Genomic DNA, 16,318 nt, shown 5'->3' with positions numbered 1-16,318 from the left:
TCGTCGAAAAGATTACGTCAACAAAAAATTCCGCCGTGGGCCAACCCATCCGCGAGTTGCACACTCTTGTTTATCTACTCTTGCTACTACTATACTGGTACTGACAGACTACAAAATTTTTGTAGACAGAGCGTGCTTGATTTGATTTCTTACAGCGCGAAGCAACATATTAGGGAAGGTCAAAGGTCGAAAGGTCGCAAGGTCGAAAAATTATTCCCGAAATGACGTCAACGGTCCGAACATTCCCGAAATGACGTCAAACGGTCCTGAAACTCCCGAAATGACGTCAAACGGACCTGATGGCCTGATTATGCCCGCGGCGGGAAGATCGCCTATTGGCCATGGCCCCGGCAACGATCACGTGTCATGTAAGAACACTGAGATCAGATCCAAATGTGTACGAATGACGGAATGGCACCAAAAAAGACTTACACACGGTACTAAGGCCTCATTTACACGACAACGATTGAAAAACGTTTTTCAATCGTTTTCGAAACGTTTTTGCTGTTTACACGAAAACGATAATCGCGTACACTGCAACACGTTTTTCGGCGCGCAATGGTCACGTGCAAGAAGTTGGCCTGGCGGAGGCTGGCGGTGGCATGTTTTGAGTACAGGGCTCGTACTAGAAAAACGTTTTTGCCGTTTACACGAGAACGAAACGGAACGAAAACGATTGAAAAACACTTTGAAGGCCGTTTTTCGTCTGAAACGTTTTTGAAACGTTTTTCAGCGTTGTCGTGTAAACGCTCTTATCAAAATCTGTGGAAGCGTATTCTTTTGAAAACGTTTTTGACAAAAACGTTTTTCAATCGTTGTCGTGTAAACGAGGCCTAATATACGGGTTCTTTGGGTTTGCAGATGGCCATATATGGACACATATACCGTACATGCACATAGCACACAACCAGCTATGCATGCTATGCATTATATGGTACGGTATTATTTTCATCAAAGCCGACGCCACCAAGCTTTGCAAGGCAAGAGGAAAGCAGAAGTTGTTTTTCTTTTCTTGTGAGAAGTGGTTTCTCCTCTATTAGACCTTCGCTGCCCACAGCGTCTTGCCTCGAGGATGGCGTCCTTGCACCTTCCCATGTCCATGCTGCTGCTGGTTGTGGCCGTTGCTCTCCTGTCCACCGGTAAGGCAGTGGGTGTTTCCGACATTATAGAGGAGGGTCGTTTCAGTTTCCGTCGATGTAGAATTCAGCAAGTCTGGGTTCTGTTGGTCCGGAGAAGACTGCTATACCTCCAGGAGAGAGGGAGGGAGGGAGAGAGAGAGAGAGAGAGAGAGAGAGAGAGAGAGAGAGAGAGAGAGAGAGAGAGAGAGAGAGAGAGAGAGAGAGAGAGAGAGAGAGAGAGAGAGAGAGAGAAGAGAGAGAGTGCGTGTTGCTGTACATGAATATTCGAAACCGGGGATGAAGTCCAAAAGAGCTACTCCCTATAAGTCCCTTGTGACGAAATCATTATAGGATCAAACGAGACCAAGCGGAGCGTCTTTCGTGAATGAATTGAAGTCTCCGGCCCAAGTCACATGATCAACCTACCTGTACATGAGTGCTTGGTCATACCACGTACTAATCACTTGTGTTCAGTCATGATGGCCTACCAGTTTCCTTCAGGGCTAGAGTAGATTTTGAACAACCTTTACAAGGGACCTTGACACTCATGGAGCTTAGCAGGCACCTGTACGTGTATATTGGAGAGCTCAGAGCTGAAAGGGGGGGGGGGGGGGATAAGAAAAGCGGTTGAATGGTGTAGTCCCGGCACAAGTTGCTACGTCTAACATAGCTTGTTCACTACAGGTGCGTAGCACCGCTGTTGGAGGTGGTCCGAGCGGAGCTTCCGGAGGGGGTCTCCCCCAGGAAAAAATTGAAATTAGGGTGCAAAATCCTGCATTCTGGTCGTGGTCGGAAGAAAAGTGGTCGGGCCAAAACCGGACCGGCTGCTACGCTCCTGCGCTATCGTCGCTTCAGTGTGTGCGGGTATGTGGAAGTATGTGTGTGTGTGTGTGTGTGTGTGTGTGTGTGTGTGTGTGTGTGTGTGTGTGTGTGTGTGTGTGTGTGTGTGTGTGTGTGTGTGTGTGGTGTGTGTGTGTGTGTGTGTGTGTGTGAGTGTGTGTGTGTGGTGTGTGTGTGTGTAATATGTGTGTGTGTGTGGTGTGTGTGTGTGTGTGTGTGTGTGTATGTGTGTGTGCATGTGTGTGTGCACGTGTGTGTGTGTGTGTGAGAGAGAGAGAGAGAGAGAGAGAGAGAGAGAGAGAGAGAGAGCGAGAGACATACATACATACATACATACAGACAGACAGACAGACAGACAGACAGAGAGGCAGACAGACAGAGAGGCAGACAGACAGAGAGGCAGACAGACAGAGAGGCAGACAGACAGAGAGGCAGACAGACAGAGAGAGAGAGAGACAGAGAGAGACAGAGACGCAGAGGGGGAGAGAGTGTGTGCGTGTGTGGGGGGGGGGGGGGGAGAGAGACATGTGCGCGTGTGGTGTACGTGTGTGTGTGTGTGTGTGTGTGTGTGTGTGTGTGTGTGTGTGTGTGTGTGTGTGTGTGTGTGTGTGTGTGTGTGTAAGGGGAAGGGGGCATAGTGAAGAGTACATGGTATATATGTGTGTGTTTGTGTCCGTTACAGTGTGTTGGTTTCCTTGCTATCTTGTTCAGATGCTCAGCAGCTGCCCAAGCTGCCCAACCTACCCACACTGTCGAAATCACTCAAGGACAACACAAACGATCCAAATCAGGCTAAGGCACGCGAAGCAATCAAAAACACACTGAGCAAATTTGGAGACATATCCAAGCTGTTGAGAAGTGCCCCCAAATCCCATCCCTCTAAATCTGGATCGCATCCAGTGCCAACACTGTACAACCAAGCCTCTGGATCTTCTGTCTTGTAAGTACACACTGTGTGTGTGTGTGTGTGTGCGCGTGTGTGTGTGTGTTTGTGTGTGTGCGTGTGTGTGTGTGTGTGTGTGTGCGCGGGTGTGCGTGTTTGGGTGTGTGTGTGTGGGTGTGTGTGTGTATGTGTGCGTGTGTGTGTGTGTGCGTGTGTGTGTGTGTGTGTGTGTGTGCGCGCGCGTGTGTGTGTTTGTGTTTGTGGGTTTGTAGTATTGTAGTTATTGCAGATTAACGGGTGCACACTGGTGCGTGCTACCACTCACTATGCTACAGTAAAACCTGTCAAGGCGACCACTCGGATAAGGTGACCACCTGTCCCAGAAGACCACTGCAACCAGGACCAGGGGATGCTATTTCCAGTCAAATGACACTAGATAGGGAGACCACCTGGTAACAGAGACCACATTTTGAAGGTCCCTTGAGCGGTCGTCTTAGACAGGTTTCACTGTACTCAAACCTCCTGCATTGCTACTGCATGCTCATGTTGCACTGCACGCTGGCGCTATCGCTGCATGCCTGTTCATACGTAGCCCACATCGGCGCGTTGGCCGTGGTCACGTGCACCGCAAGTCACGGCAACCATGCCGACCAAACAGTATGGCGCCTGCAACATGGGGCTTCCTTCGACGTGGCGTTCGCGCGACATGCCAAAGTTCTTCTTTTCTGTTTCGATCCGTAGTGTGTCTGTCAAGAAACTTTTCCGCGGGCTTTGCACAGTCGACCTACACCCGAAAGGAAACTTACCTGCAAAATTTGAGCGAAATTGGATAGATCGACTTATCACAATTTTTCTGGTTTTCTCATGCTCTCTTAAAACTCGGAGTCACGATAACAATACCGTAAAGTACCACCAGAGCGCCCCGTCTCGCGAGAGCGCCCCACCTTGATTTTACAGCCAAGGGAAGACAATCGTATGGCAGAATGCTACTAAGTTTGTACGGTGTGAGAACCTTCGTGTACTAAGGTCACGCTTGTCATGTTTTATGTGGAGCTCGCATCCGCTTGAAAGTAAACTGGATACGGATTGACTGCAATATGTGTACAAGGTCCGTGTCGTATGACCTACAGACAGGAACCACCTCCACAAGACGACCCCGAAAGGACGAGATGGTGGGGCGCTCTGGCAGTACTTTACGGTAATATTATTAATTTTATACAAAAGAGAAAGGACCAAGGAACTACAAGTTACACTATAATGTCCACTAACACCACCAGTTACTTTACAATCAGCTCATGTGATGATAACATTGCACGACACTGACCGACGGTACTGCTGTTCTACAACTAACTAGCTAACAGCTCTAGCACATCTTGGATGCGCACTCCAACAGCCTTCCAACTTGGAAGGTTCTAAGTTATAGAAATAACATAAGGAGGGGAAGGCGAGCGCAACCAAGATAAGCAAGGTAACTTGTAGTTCCTTGATCCTTTCTCTTTTTTATTCATTAATCCTTGGCTCTCCATCCGAATAATGTTGTTGGTCTCTATTGTTCTGCCTTATATAGTACACTCTGCCCTTATTAGGGGATCGAGCACTACTTGCAGCAAGGACCTGAAACACATTGTCTATTTATTTATCGATCTTTCTACAGTATCTATCTCCGTATCTGTCTATCTCCCTTTCTTTTTCTCTCGCTGTCTCTGTCTGTATATCTATCTTCATCGCTATTTCAATTATTTCAATTATGCTGTCTGAGTGTTTCACACGAAACTCTGAGTAACGGCGGAAAAAGATTTGTTTGCTTCATTGCTGTGTGATCATTGTATTCATCTCTCTCTCTCTCTCTCTCTCTCTCTCTCTCTCTCTCTCTCTCTCTCTCTCTCTCTCTCTCTCTCTCTCTCTCTCTCTCTCTCTCTCTCTCTCTCTCTCTCTCTCTCTCTCTCTCTCTCTCTCTCTCTCCCTCCCTCCCTCCCTCCTCTCTCTCTCTCTCTCTCTCTCTCTCTCTCTCTCTCTCTCTCTCTCTCTCTCTCTCTCTCTCCTCTCTCTCTCTCTCTCTCTCTCTCTCTCTCTCTCTCTCTCTCTCTCTCCCTCTCTCTCTCTCTCTCTCTCTCTCTCTCTTGTTGTGCTTCCAGCAACACACTTGCCAAGAGTCTGAACATTGATGTCAGCAAGCTCTCCGCTTCTTGCCGTCGTGACGCGGGCACTGCCAATGCCCAGTGTTTTTCCGAAATAAGCTCTTGCATTAAGGCGCACAATCTCGGTGCTGCTGCGTGCGGAAACGTAAGCAGCGCGTGTCATGACCATTGTGCCGTACCTTCTGTAGTACTTGTGCACAGTGCTGTCGGGCGCCGAAGAACTGGGGAGTCAGCCTCCTAGCCTAGGCCGCTCTTATTTTTCGTGCACTACAGTCTATGCACAGTTGAGTCACCGTGTATACATTGGCGTGCTGTGCTTGGTGAAATTCTGGCCTGGCCGTTCTTCGGCGCTCGGTTTTTCAGCGCGCGGCAGTGCTGTATTGCACAATGCTCCTCCCTATGTCACCCAAACGTTGATCGGCCAAGAAGCCCTCGATGCGTGCGTTTTTGAATAGTGTGTGTGAATTCCGTTGTTGCCTAGGGCGCGTTTGGTTGGTACAACCTAGAACAGGATTCACCAGAACAGTGCGTTTGGTTGGGACTGCACCTGTTCTGGGTCGGCCGGAATATGTTCTGCTTGCTCCGGCCTCGAGGCCAGAGCAGACCGAGCAGTTTCACTTTTTTTTACAGTGAAACCTGGCGGGAACATCGATTTTGGTCCCAAATGATCACGTGCATACGCTTTTGGGTTGGACTCGTTGTACCGTACAAATTGACCATGGTGACCTGTACACATTTTGACAAATACACCGCGTTTGGCAACCTTTTCACAAAAATGTGCTCTGTTTCTGGAGTACCGCTTGGTGAGCATGAGGCTGCTCCATGTGCACCAGCTGTTCAATCCTATTCTAGATCGTGCCAACCAAACACACCCCTAGACCTTGAGTCAAACACAGTTCACCAATAGTGACCACGCCATCTTTGATGCCATGAATCCTCTCCTGCACCGTGTCCTCACCCTCTTACGCATGTGTGCTGAGCCCATCTGTAAGAGCATTCAAATCCACTCAGGGGGGTTGGGGATTTCCCCGGGGGTGTCGGCCGCTGCGCGGTTCAATATCCAATTGAGTCATCTTCCAAAATTCCTTTTTAGTCTCTTTCTCCTCTCCCGGGGAGACGGACGTGGCCAATTTTGGCAGTGAGCAAGTACATGTGCAGCACAGTGTGTGTGTGTGTGTGTGTGTGTGTGTGTGTGTGTGTGTGTGTGTGTGTGCGCGCGTTTGGCTGCGACGGATACACATTTCTTTCAGTTCTACACAGATATGTATGTGTAGTTACAGTGTCTGCTCTAGGATTGTAGGACAGCCGGGTACACGTGTACCTGGCGCAACCATTTCAACCGGGTCGGAGCCGGGTACACGTGTACCTGGCGCTGTCTCACCAGCCGAGGCACATGCTTTAACTGGTTGGTTGGTTTATTTTAATTCGGACAATAAACGGGAACTAGGTCCAATGATATAAAGGCGAATGGATAAGCCGCATTTAGAAAAGAGAGGGCAGGAATTAGAAAATTACGAAAGAAGAAGAAGTATCTGACACATGCAAGCCATGTGGTCAGTCCTTTCAAAGTTCGAAAGTGTAAAGTACCAACCGGGTCACAGGTGACCCGGTACTATATTTTCAACCGGGTCCAAGCGCCGCCCAACCGGGTGGATTACCCGGCTCACCCGGCGCTGGAGCAGACACTGAGTTACAACCACTGCCCTGCAAGACTGGCTGTCCCAGTAGACCTGCATGTCACCATATGCTCCCAGCCAACGTCGCCTAATGCAATTTATCAAGAGTACATGAAACCCAGAGTGTGCGGCTTGGGGCTTTTTCTACTATGGGTGTCTGTCACGGCGGAATTCCGTGATTACATCATATCAGGGGCAGATCTGAGGCGAGAAGTGGTGCAGTGCATACAACTGAGCTGCAGTGGTGCAGAAAGAGACTTGCTTGAATCCTGCTTGTACGCACGACATCACTAAAATGATGTAATCGCGGAATTTCTCCGTGACAGCAACCCATCCGAGTTGCGCACTCTGGTTCTCATGTACTCTTGAAGTTATTGATAGCATGCACAGTAGGGGAGTTCGCGGTGCATGGGGTTACGGCTGCAGAGGGGCCTGCTCTATGCCATGCTTCAATAGTTGCCTCTATGTGTGTGTGTTTGCGTGTGTGTGTGCGTGTGTGCGTGCGTGTGTGTGCGTGCGTGCGTAGGTGATGACGCACTGCACCAAGCGGTGCACCGGCAACACGAACTGCACGGTGGCCCTGCACCTGCTGGTCACCACGCCGCTCCATCTGAAGGCTGGCGTGTGCATGCCAGCAAGCTGTGGCGGTGCACACCTTCGCAGCACGCTCATCGCTCTGAACAAGGCAATCTACGCCAAGGCCTCGGCGATTGCGCTGCAGAAGACGCTTGTCTACAACCCGATCGAGAAGTCGGTGATGACCTGCTCCCGTAAGTGCTGTCTACGCGCGTGTGCTACCTCTTCTTCTTTTGTAGTTGTGAAAGAAAGTCCTCCGACTCTGTAGAGTGCTCAATATGTACTCGAATAGAGCTATCGTACACACGGCACACAGCACCAGGCATCATTCGTTGCAACTACTGTAAAGCGACAAACTTTCGCGGCGGGCAAATTTAGCGTTTTCATAAATTGGGCTGGTTCACGATGAGAAACTTTTGCGATTCTATCTCTTCAGTCGGATCTTGTACTGTCTACAATCAACGTACGGAGAGGTTTGCGGCGATTTATATTTGCGAGTGTGTGATGGTCGCGAAAATAGCGAAATTTAATCTCTAGCGAAAGTTTCTCACTTTACAGTAGTAGCTAGGGAACTTCCTGCCCACAGGCGATCAGTTGTCCGAACGGCATGAACCTATTAGTTACAACGAATGATGTGTGGTGCTCTGTGACGTGTATCTTCTACGTATACGTACTGTAAAACATGTTATTATAACGAGTCGCAAATTTAACGATTGTCCAAAATTCATAGGTTAACGAGAAGATAATGTTAACGATCTTGCAGTATTCTGCCATATCCACACACAGCATATATGAAGCAGTACGGCCTCAACGGATCTTATTATAACGAAGAAATGTCATCCGGTAAAACGTTAGATTTGCTTCCTCGTTATATATACATGTCTTACAGTATTCTGTTTCTGGTATACCCGCTTTCACCCGGCAGTATCGATTAGCCAAGCCATACATTACACTCGTTTCCCTACCCTTCTTCTCTTCCTTCTCTTTCCTTCAACAGGAGAGCCCCTCGATAGGCGTCCGCAGCCTTTGGACAATCCTTTTAAGAAAAAAATCAATTAATCAATCTCTGCATGGCTGTCTCCAGTTTGGCACTCATTGGCTAGCTCTTCTAGTGCGTGCGTTGGATTTGGCGCGCTCGTGTGCCGTAAAAAAACTATTTTACGCATGCCTGACAAACCTTTAGCATGTACATGTACGGCAGGTGAAAGCTTTGTATGCCATGCATGTGGCAAGGTTGTCTCTCTCTCTCTCTCTCTCTCTCTCTCTCTCTCTCTCTCTCTCTCTCTCTCTCTCTCTCTCTCTCTCTCTCTCTCTCTCTCTCTCTCTCTCTCTCTCTCTCTCTGTGCTGCCCTTGCTCTGTAGATGGCAGCAGCAGTTGCGATAGCTACGCGTGTACGTTTGCATCCATCGGCTCCAGCACCGCCGCAGGTCACGCCGGCCAGAACTCCACTCTAAATAAAGCCAAACAACAACAACAACAGCACAAGACTCAGAACGCGCACGGGAGTGGCGGTCACAGAGCTCACGGTGCTGCTCCCGATGGTGTGCGTACTGCTCGTCCATACCCCGGCCGCGCCGTTACACACAAGCCAGCACAGCAGAAGTACCCAGGTAAGGTACTGATCCGACCATATAGTATTTAGTACTGTAAGACATGTTATTATAACTAGTGTCAAAAGTACATAGATGTACTCTTGCCATAACCTACTGTAGTCGCAAATTTAACGATTCTCCAAAATCCATAAGGGGCCATCCGGAATTATCGATAATTTCACGAAACGAAAAAGTTTAGTTATGACCCTCCCCCCACCCACCCACCCCCATGAACGAAAAATATATTGACTTGTTAGCTAGAATGTACTGATGTTTCAGCTATCAATATTTTTCATAACGAAACTCTCCTCCTCCCACCCACCATGAACGAAACCTTTTCTCTTCGTGAAAAAGATCGATAATTACGGATGGCCCCCTCGGGACGTTTCGCATGTACTGTAAGACATGTTATTATAACGAGTCGCAAATTTAACGATTGTCCAAAATTCATAGGTTAACGAGAAGATATGTTAACGATCTTGCAGTATTCTGCCATATCCACACACAGCATATATGAAGCAGTACGGCCGCAACGGATCTTATTATAACGAAGAAATGTCATCCGTTAAAACGTTAGATTTGCTTCCTCGTTATATATACATGTCTTACAGTATGAGGCCACCACGATGCCTGCTACTGCCATTCGAAAATTCGAAAAGAGGCTAAAGCCAATGAGTTCTTTTAGACTGATGCGTCGTCAAGTCCCATCAACACAGTTTCTACAGTGTAGACTAGACTCTCTCCACCACTTGCGTTCGTGTAATCGTGATAGCAGGCGAGACGTCACGGGCCGTGAAAGTAATGAAGGATTCCGATTGTCCGGGGCTACTTCAAATCATCGCAGATATGCAGCCCAGAGACCCGTGCAGCCGGCCGTAAAGTAATCCAATGTGGCACACACGGGGGAGAGTGTCTTTGTGGATACAAACGCATACATCATCACAGGTTCATCGGCAGCGAGGTTTAAATACGGTATTAGATCAGAACCAGGGATAACACCCATACGGTTCAAATGGTCGCAAGACCGGCGGAGCTCTGCAAACCGTGGATGGTTGTTGTAAGGAGCACTGTTGTCAACACACTGCGGCCTCCGCCTTGTAACAATAGATGACGTTTTCACGTGACCAGCATGTGACACTTGTCGTACCAAAGCGTGTGCCACGCGCTGGAAGAGACCGGGAAATTCAAAAACAATGCTTGAATACCGTATTTTCCCGAATATAAGTCGACCTTCTGTGCGCCAGAAATTTCGCCAAAAGCCGGGAGTCGACTTACAAACGGAACTCGACTTACATACGGGAATCTGGCACAAAAAATGAAGTGACTGGAGTATCCGTACAAAAATGCACTACCGTACGAACCATGTGAAGTTGCACAGTGGCAGTTAACATGGAATGAACATTAGATGACACTGGTTTTGTTCAGATTTTGTCTTACTGGCATGATATGCGCTCTCCTCGTGGAGAATTCATCATTCTGTATGTGTGGGTGTCATGGAGCTATAAAAACTTTTTTTCATGAAATTGACTCCTGGATTTAGGGTGGTCGACTTAGATTCGAAGTCGACTTATATTCGGGAAAATACGGTATGCTGATGCCGTACATACGACGATAAGGTACAAAAACAAGTTGTACACCGGAGATGAAGCGCGAAAACGACAAGCGTGGCTTTCTACAGGGATGCACTGGTTGCTGAAAACCTGCAACGCCCATTTTGCATTCTGGGCGCGTCGCCATGCCGATTTCTACTGCAATGCCGTTTGTACGTGATTTTGTACCTTGTGTAGTTACAGCCTAAACAATCAGCTCATGCGATACTAACATCCTTGGTCCTTTTCTTTTCTATAATTTGTTCCTTGGCTCTCCGGCCGAGTCCATTCTTGCACACTATCTCGTAACATTAGAGAGGTTCCGGAGTACGATTTTCCGTGCCAAAATCCGTAGAGGCACTACGGATTTTTTATACGTCGTTTTCGAGCAGTGAAATGTTCCGGAGTACAGAACTTCTGTGCTCGCCGTCATTGCCTAGGTTACGATCGCAAACACGTCACATTCCTGCCCTATGCTTTTTTTATTTTGAAAATTTGTACCGAAATCAAAACTTCCCGCGGAAAATCGATGTTTCTCGTACCAAATTTGTACGCGAACAAAAACTTTCTGCACCCGATGACTCAACATCTCCATACGAAACATGGTTCGTATGAAAGCCAGTCCACACAGATTCTCCGCGCCGAAAAATCGTATGGAGCACGCCACGAAAAAATCCGTGGCGCCCATACGGATTTTGGCACGGAAAATCGTACGCCGGAACCTCTCTATTGCTATTCTTGATTTAAAATCATTCACAGTCATTGTGTGGGACATGGCGCTCGTGGTGATGAGTGTGTGTGTGTGTTTTGGGGGGGGGGGTAATGGGTGAGGGTGGGGAGGGGTTGATAATGAGTGAGGGTGGGGGGGGGGGGGGTGATAATGGGTGAGGGTGGTGGTGATGTTGACCAGGGTAATTAGTAAGGCCACTACTTACTATGGGGTCGGTGCTTATGCTCGAATTTGTTTCTGCTACTATGCTTGTTGCAATGCAATGCAGGCCTAAACAGCCGCTCTCAGCTTGTCTGTGACGAGAGCCAGGTGTGCGGTAAATGTCACAGCGACAGCGTGTGCTGTCACATCGGCGACTTCAAGATCGGCTGCACATCCGAAGCGTAAGTTACGAGAACCGTTTCAAGACATGCAGAGAGACTGGCAAACCGAAGGACACTGCACATCATTATGTCATATACAGTTGCGCTCACTGAAATCCGACCCAACGTGCAAAGCTGGCGCCCTCAGCTTCCACGACCCTTGACGCCCTCGAAATGGAATGAATGCGGCTGGACGTACACATGTACACATACAATGATGTAATCGGAACTGGTCCAGGGCGCCAGCTTTGCACTTCGGGTCGGATTTCAGTGAGCGCTACTGTATATACCGTAATGTCTTGTGTAGAAATCTGTCTCGCATAGAAGACTGTTTTGGTTACATAAGCTTGATCTTCAGAGAATAACATCAGCATGTCTGCCCAAGGCTTTGCCTGCAGTGGCAGACCAGTGTTTATGATATTACTGCACGCACACAGACACACATACACACCACATGCACACGCGCGCGCGCGCGCGCGCGCACACACACACACGCACGCACACACACACATGCACACACACACACACACGCACGCATACACACACACACACACCTCCAACCTTTGCTATCGCCATTGCTATTGTCCTGCAGGGTGGCGGAGCTGCTGGGCGAGTTGTTCGAGCAGGACCTTAGCCAGGTCACCGCGCAATGCCAAGTGGAGCTGCTTGTCGAGAAGCGACAGTGCATCAAGACCTACGAGCAGTGCATCACGCAGGCCGAGGGACTGCTCCCTCTCGCCGCCTCCCAGGCCAGGCTACTCGGCAAGGCGCCGAGCGCGGCGTTGCTGGTCTCACGTCTAGGAGCGTGCACCAAGCTGGGACAATGCCTGACGGAGACCGGGCAAGGTGATGCGGCCGTCGGTACGTGTTTGTTGAACAGCATGTGTCTAGTAGTTCTCGACCTCGTCGGGACATTGTGCTCTCAATGACAGCTAGTACAGCTAGTACGGTAGGGTCGCGCCCAAGAACGTTGTTTCCAAGGGGCTAGCCCAGGACGTTCTTATTTTGTCAGCAATCTGACTGCGTTCTTATAAGGCCACACGTTTTTATTTCTACGTTTCTCGTCACCTGAAAATCTAAAAACGTATGCGAGAGGTGGAAAAAAATAAAAATGACCGAAGAATAAAAAAAGTTTATTAGACCTTTGTTCACACTAAAATCCACCCATACACAATGCAAAATAGCATCCATAGTTAGCAACTAGTATGTGATAGGAGCTTCTGTCACAATCTGTGCATGTGCAGCTAGATTGTGCACAACAAATGCCGACCTCGCATCATGTGTCGCACAGGCCAGGCCACATTATGTACATGTGCATGAGTGTGCTGGTCCCCACATGCACAGTCAGTGCAGCACAGTTTTTTTCAGTTTTCTTCCAGACTCCTGAATCGTATGCGCGCGGGTGACGAGAAACATAGAAATAAAAACGTGTGGCCTAACACGTTCTTAGAAACAATCCATACTGAATCATGTGTGTCCCACAAGCTCCCAGAAACTCAACGCCGCCGCTCTTAACTTTAGGCCGTGGCGTTCTTAGTATTTCAGGCTGGACGTTCTTGGGCTCCACGTTCTTCGGCACGCGACTCTACTGTAGTCCAACCCCCATGAATAGAGTAATACTCCTTGGCTTGTCAGTTTCCACCCGAGTCTATCTAGCAAAGTAGACCCTATGGAGAAATAACACAAAATTTTCGCAAAACTCGAAAAAATCCAATGCTTTTCAGACTGGCAAAATGGAAGATGATGCCCAAACGCCCCACTAATAAATGGTCATTTCTTGCCCCATACATCTATAGAGAATTGCTGAAGACAAAAAAAACAGACCAATCTTCGGGCCAATTTTTTTGGTATTGAGCTACCTTTTAAGAGGTTTAGAATTAGACTACAAAAGGTCAGACATTGCATCCAGAGTATCTTGTACAGCTACACTTTCATATGCACTGCATGCGCGGCCGAACACCTCCATATCTGTGCTGTGCCCAGCACTCTGACTTATTTGTGTGTGTGTGTGTGTGTGTGTGTGTGTGTGTGTGTGTGCGTGTGTGTGTGTTTGTGCATGTTTGTGTTTGTGTGTTTGTGTGTGTGTGTGTGTGTGTTTGTGTGTGTCTGTGTACATGCATGTGTATGCGTGCGCGTGTTTTCTGCCGGCCACGCTCCATTCTTTCACCGCCAATCCCATACTTCACCCTGTTGGGCAACTGCTACGACGACTAAACACTGCGTACGCATGCACGTAGGCCCGCATGTGCCGGGCACGTTCCGCTCCGGATCATGCAACACCTCGGTGACGTACTACGCTGCCGAGTCGTCGCGTCCGAGCACGTACAATGCGTCGCTCATGCTGCCGCGCTCCTGTCAGACGCACGGCAACCTGAACGTGATTGCCCAGGCCGTCGGCCGCATCATCTGCTCGCCGCTCTGCCTCCTGGCCGAACAGCTGGAGGCGCTTGGTATTGACTCTAGCGAGCTGCCCGCCGGTCTCGATCTCAGCCAGTGCCCAGTGGACCGTGTCAGCTTCCACTGCACTAGCCAAGGTCAGTGAACTGTGCAAGGGACCGGAAACTCTACTGGGGGAGGGGAGTAGAGGCTGCATTAAAAGTCATTCCTGGCTTTCTAGACTGGCCATGCCCGTACGCTCTGTACAGTGCTAAACCAGTTTTTGACAAAATTACCTGCCTTGCCCGGTGCCCGTGTACACTGTGGACCTAGCTGTACCGGTGAGGCGTGGTGGTGCCGGTGCTGGCGTTGTTGGCTGCTGGTTGTGGTGGTGGTACTGTTGTTATTGTTGTTGTTGTTGTTGTTGTTGTTGTTGTTGTTGTTGTTGTTGTTGTTGTTGTTGTTGTTGTTGTTGTTGTTTCAAATCTTTATTCTCGCGATAGCCAGTGGCCAAATAAGAGAAAAATATAGTTGTTGTTGTTTCGAATCTTTATTCTCACGATAGCCAGTGGCCAATAAGAGATAATAGTTTGAGAGAGGAGAACATATAGTGAAGGGGATATCTGGGATTTGAAGAGAGTACGAGAAGGGATTTCGCGAAGCTGGGTGGGCAAGCAATTATAGTAATGAAGGGCCTTGTACAGGGGAGAATGGAGACAGCGATCAGTCCTCGGAGTTGGGAAGTGCCAAGTACGAGAGCGACGTAAATTGTTGTTGTTGTTGTTGTTTTTGAATTCTTATTCTCACTTGTTGTTGTTGTTGTTGTTGTTGTTGTTGTTGTTGTTGTTGTTGTTGTTGTTGTTGTTGTCTTATTCCACTTGTGCTGGTACTGGTGCTGACGGTCAACGTTCTCCCTTTCCCCGTGCTGTAGGCAAAACCAGCGCCAGCACTCACTACCCGCAGGTCGAGTCCTGCCCTTCGCTGGAGCCTCTGCTCGAGCCATTCTTCCCAGAGCCAGTCGACAATAACCTGAACAAGGTGAAGGTCAGCGTGTGGGAGGACAAGTGGTTCATCGTTGGCGTGGTAACCAGCGGCATCGTCGGCTTCGGTCTGCTCGTCATGCTGCTCCGCTGGCGCATGACCGTTACACGCCGTCGCCAAGCCCAGACGTTCACGTACGCAACGCTCAACGACGACATGGTCGTCAGTGCCGTCGAGTAAGGGCCCCGCTTTCGTTTGCCGTGACGATGACGGCGTTGTGTCCGTGCAGCAGCAGAACGGCGCAACCTTGTCTGTGCACGTGCCTGCTCTCGTCTGTGCACGTGCTGGAACATGCGTGTCTGTTGGTTGCGTGAGGCAAGTACTGTCCTCTAGTCCTGTGACTCGGGCGGTGGGTAAGGTATGTGTGAACAACTGCTCTTGCTTTCCGCCTGCGAACTGGCCTTGGCGTGAACATTCTGCTACATGCATCATGCGAGCAACACAGTGTGTGTGTGTGTGTGTGTGTGTGTGTGTGTGTGTGTGTGTGTGCGTGCGTGCGTGTGTGTGTGTGGGCATGTGTGCCTTGATACGGTTCTTCACTATTGCTTTAGTACATTCGTGCAGGTCACTGCTGTATTGGCCGACACAGCAGCAGGGTTGGCGTTGCTCACATATGGACACCATGCTGACCACTGTACAGACCTGAATAGCCGTCGGCAGTAGAAACGGTTGTTTTGTCAGATCAAGGTTGCCTGCTCTGTTTTTTTTGTTTTTTAGTTTTTTTAGTTTTCGTACAAGTAATTCCATTGGTTGACCGTTGTTGTGTGTGTGTGTGCGTGTGTGTGTGTGTGCACGCATGTGTGTGGTGTGTGTGTACATTGTATGTGCCACTTAGCCCAGTTGAACTTTGAATTCATGACTCACGCTAGTCTGGTCCTGGCTATGCCGTCAATTTGCTTTCGTCGATAGCAACAAGGGTAAACCGCGGTGATGTGTTTTCTTTGGTTTCCTTTATTTCTGTTCCCCCCATTGTCATGCACTCATTCAAGTCATTCTACCTTGAGTCACTGTACATTGGACATTTACTAGCACTGGTGATACATTTGAACGGCCTGATCGATACCGATGCTTGCCGTGTGGGTAGCTCTCCATATCCATACACAGTGTGTGCATCGGACACTCCCATCCCACGTCCTGAGCATGCGTGGGGTGTTGAGTTGATTGCATGCATGCTGCGAGTCTAGGTTATTGACCGGTTGCACGGTAGAGTGGCACGCCCAAGGCCAAGAATGTTGGGTCCGATTGGCTAGACTGGGACGTTCTTACTTTTCATCAATATGGCTGCGTTCTTTAAAAGGGGAAGTTAAGGCAAAAATTAAAATTTCACCAGTTGTAGTCTTCGGGGTGCTGAGTCGAATGGTCGTGGTCCGAGGAAGCTGAGACGCTCCCTTCCTAC

The 16,318-nt window shown here is 49.0% G+C and overlaps 1 protein-coding gene across 1 annotated transcript; it reads left to right on the top strand.

The window, feature by feature from the left end:
* Positions 1-965: 965 nt before the first annotated feature.
* On the top strand, positions 966-15,996 carry LOC135829528 (uncharacterized). Its single transcript, XM_065341927.1, has 9 exons — positions 966-1,139; positions 2,670-2,898; positions 4,977-5,124; positions 7,182-7,425; positions 8,594-8,842; positions 11,412-11,526; positions 12,098-12,366; positions 13,743-14,039; positions 14,813-15,996. The coding sequence occupies exons 1-9, from the start codon at positions 1,073-1,075 to the stop codon at positions 15,100-15,102; spliced, it is 1,908 nt and encodes a 635-aa protein (XP_065197999.1). The 5' UTR covers positions 966-1,072; the 3' UTR covers positions 15,103-15,996.
* Positions 15,997-16,318: the final 322 nt, after the last annotated feature.

Source organism: Sycon ciliatum, chromosome 13 (genome assembly GCF_964019385.1).
Source record: "Sycon ciliatum chromosome 13, ocSycCili1.1, whole genome shotgun sequence".
NCBI classification, from domain to species: Eukaryota; Metazoa; Porifera; class Calcarea; order Leucosolenida; family Sycettidae; genus Sycon; species Sycon ciliatum.
The sequence above is the reverse complement of the archived record's forward strand: the minus strand, read 5'-3'. Positions and strand labels throughout refer to the sequence as shown.

Bases quoted from the DNA above. Each gene is read 5' to 3' on its own strand.
- LOC135829528 (XM_065341927.1), top strand. From the start codon at position 1,073: ATGGCGTCCTTGCACCTTCCCATGTCCATGCTGCTGCTGGTTGTGGCC. The intron at 11,527-12,097 runs GTAAGTTACGAG...ATTGTCCTGCAG, and splicing joins ATCGGCTGCACATCCGAAGC to GGTGGCGGAGCTGCTGGGCG. The intron at 12,367-13,742 runs GTACGTGTTTGT...GCATGCACGTAG, and splicing joins GCAAGGTGATGCGGCCGTCG to GCCCGCATGTGCCGGGCACG.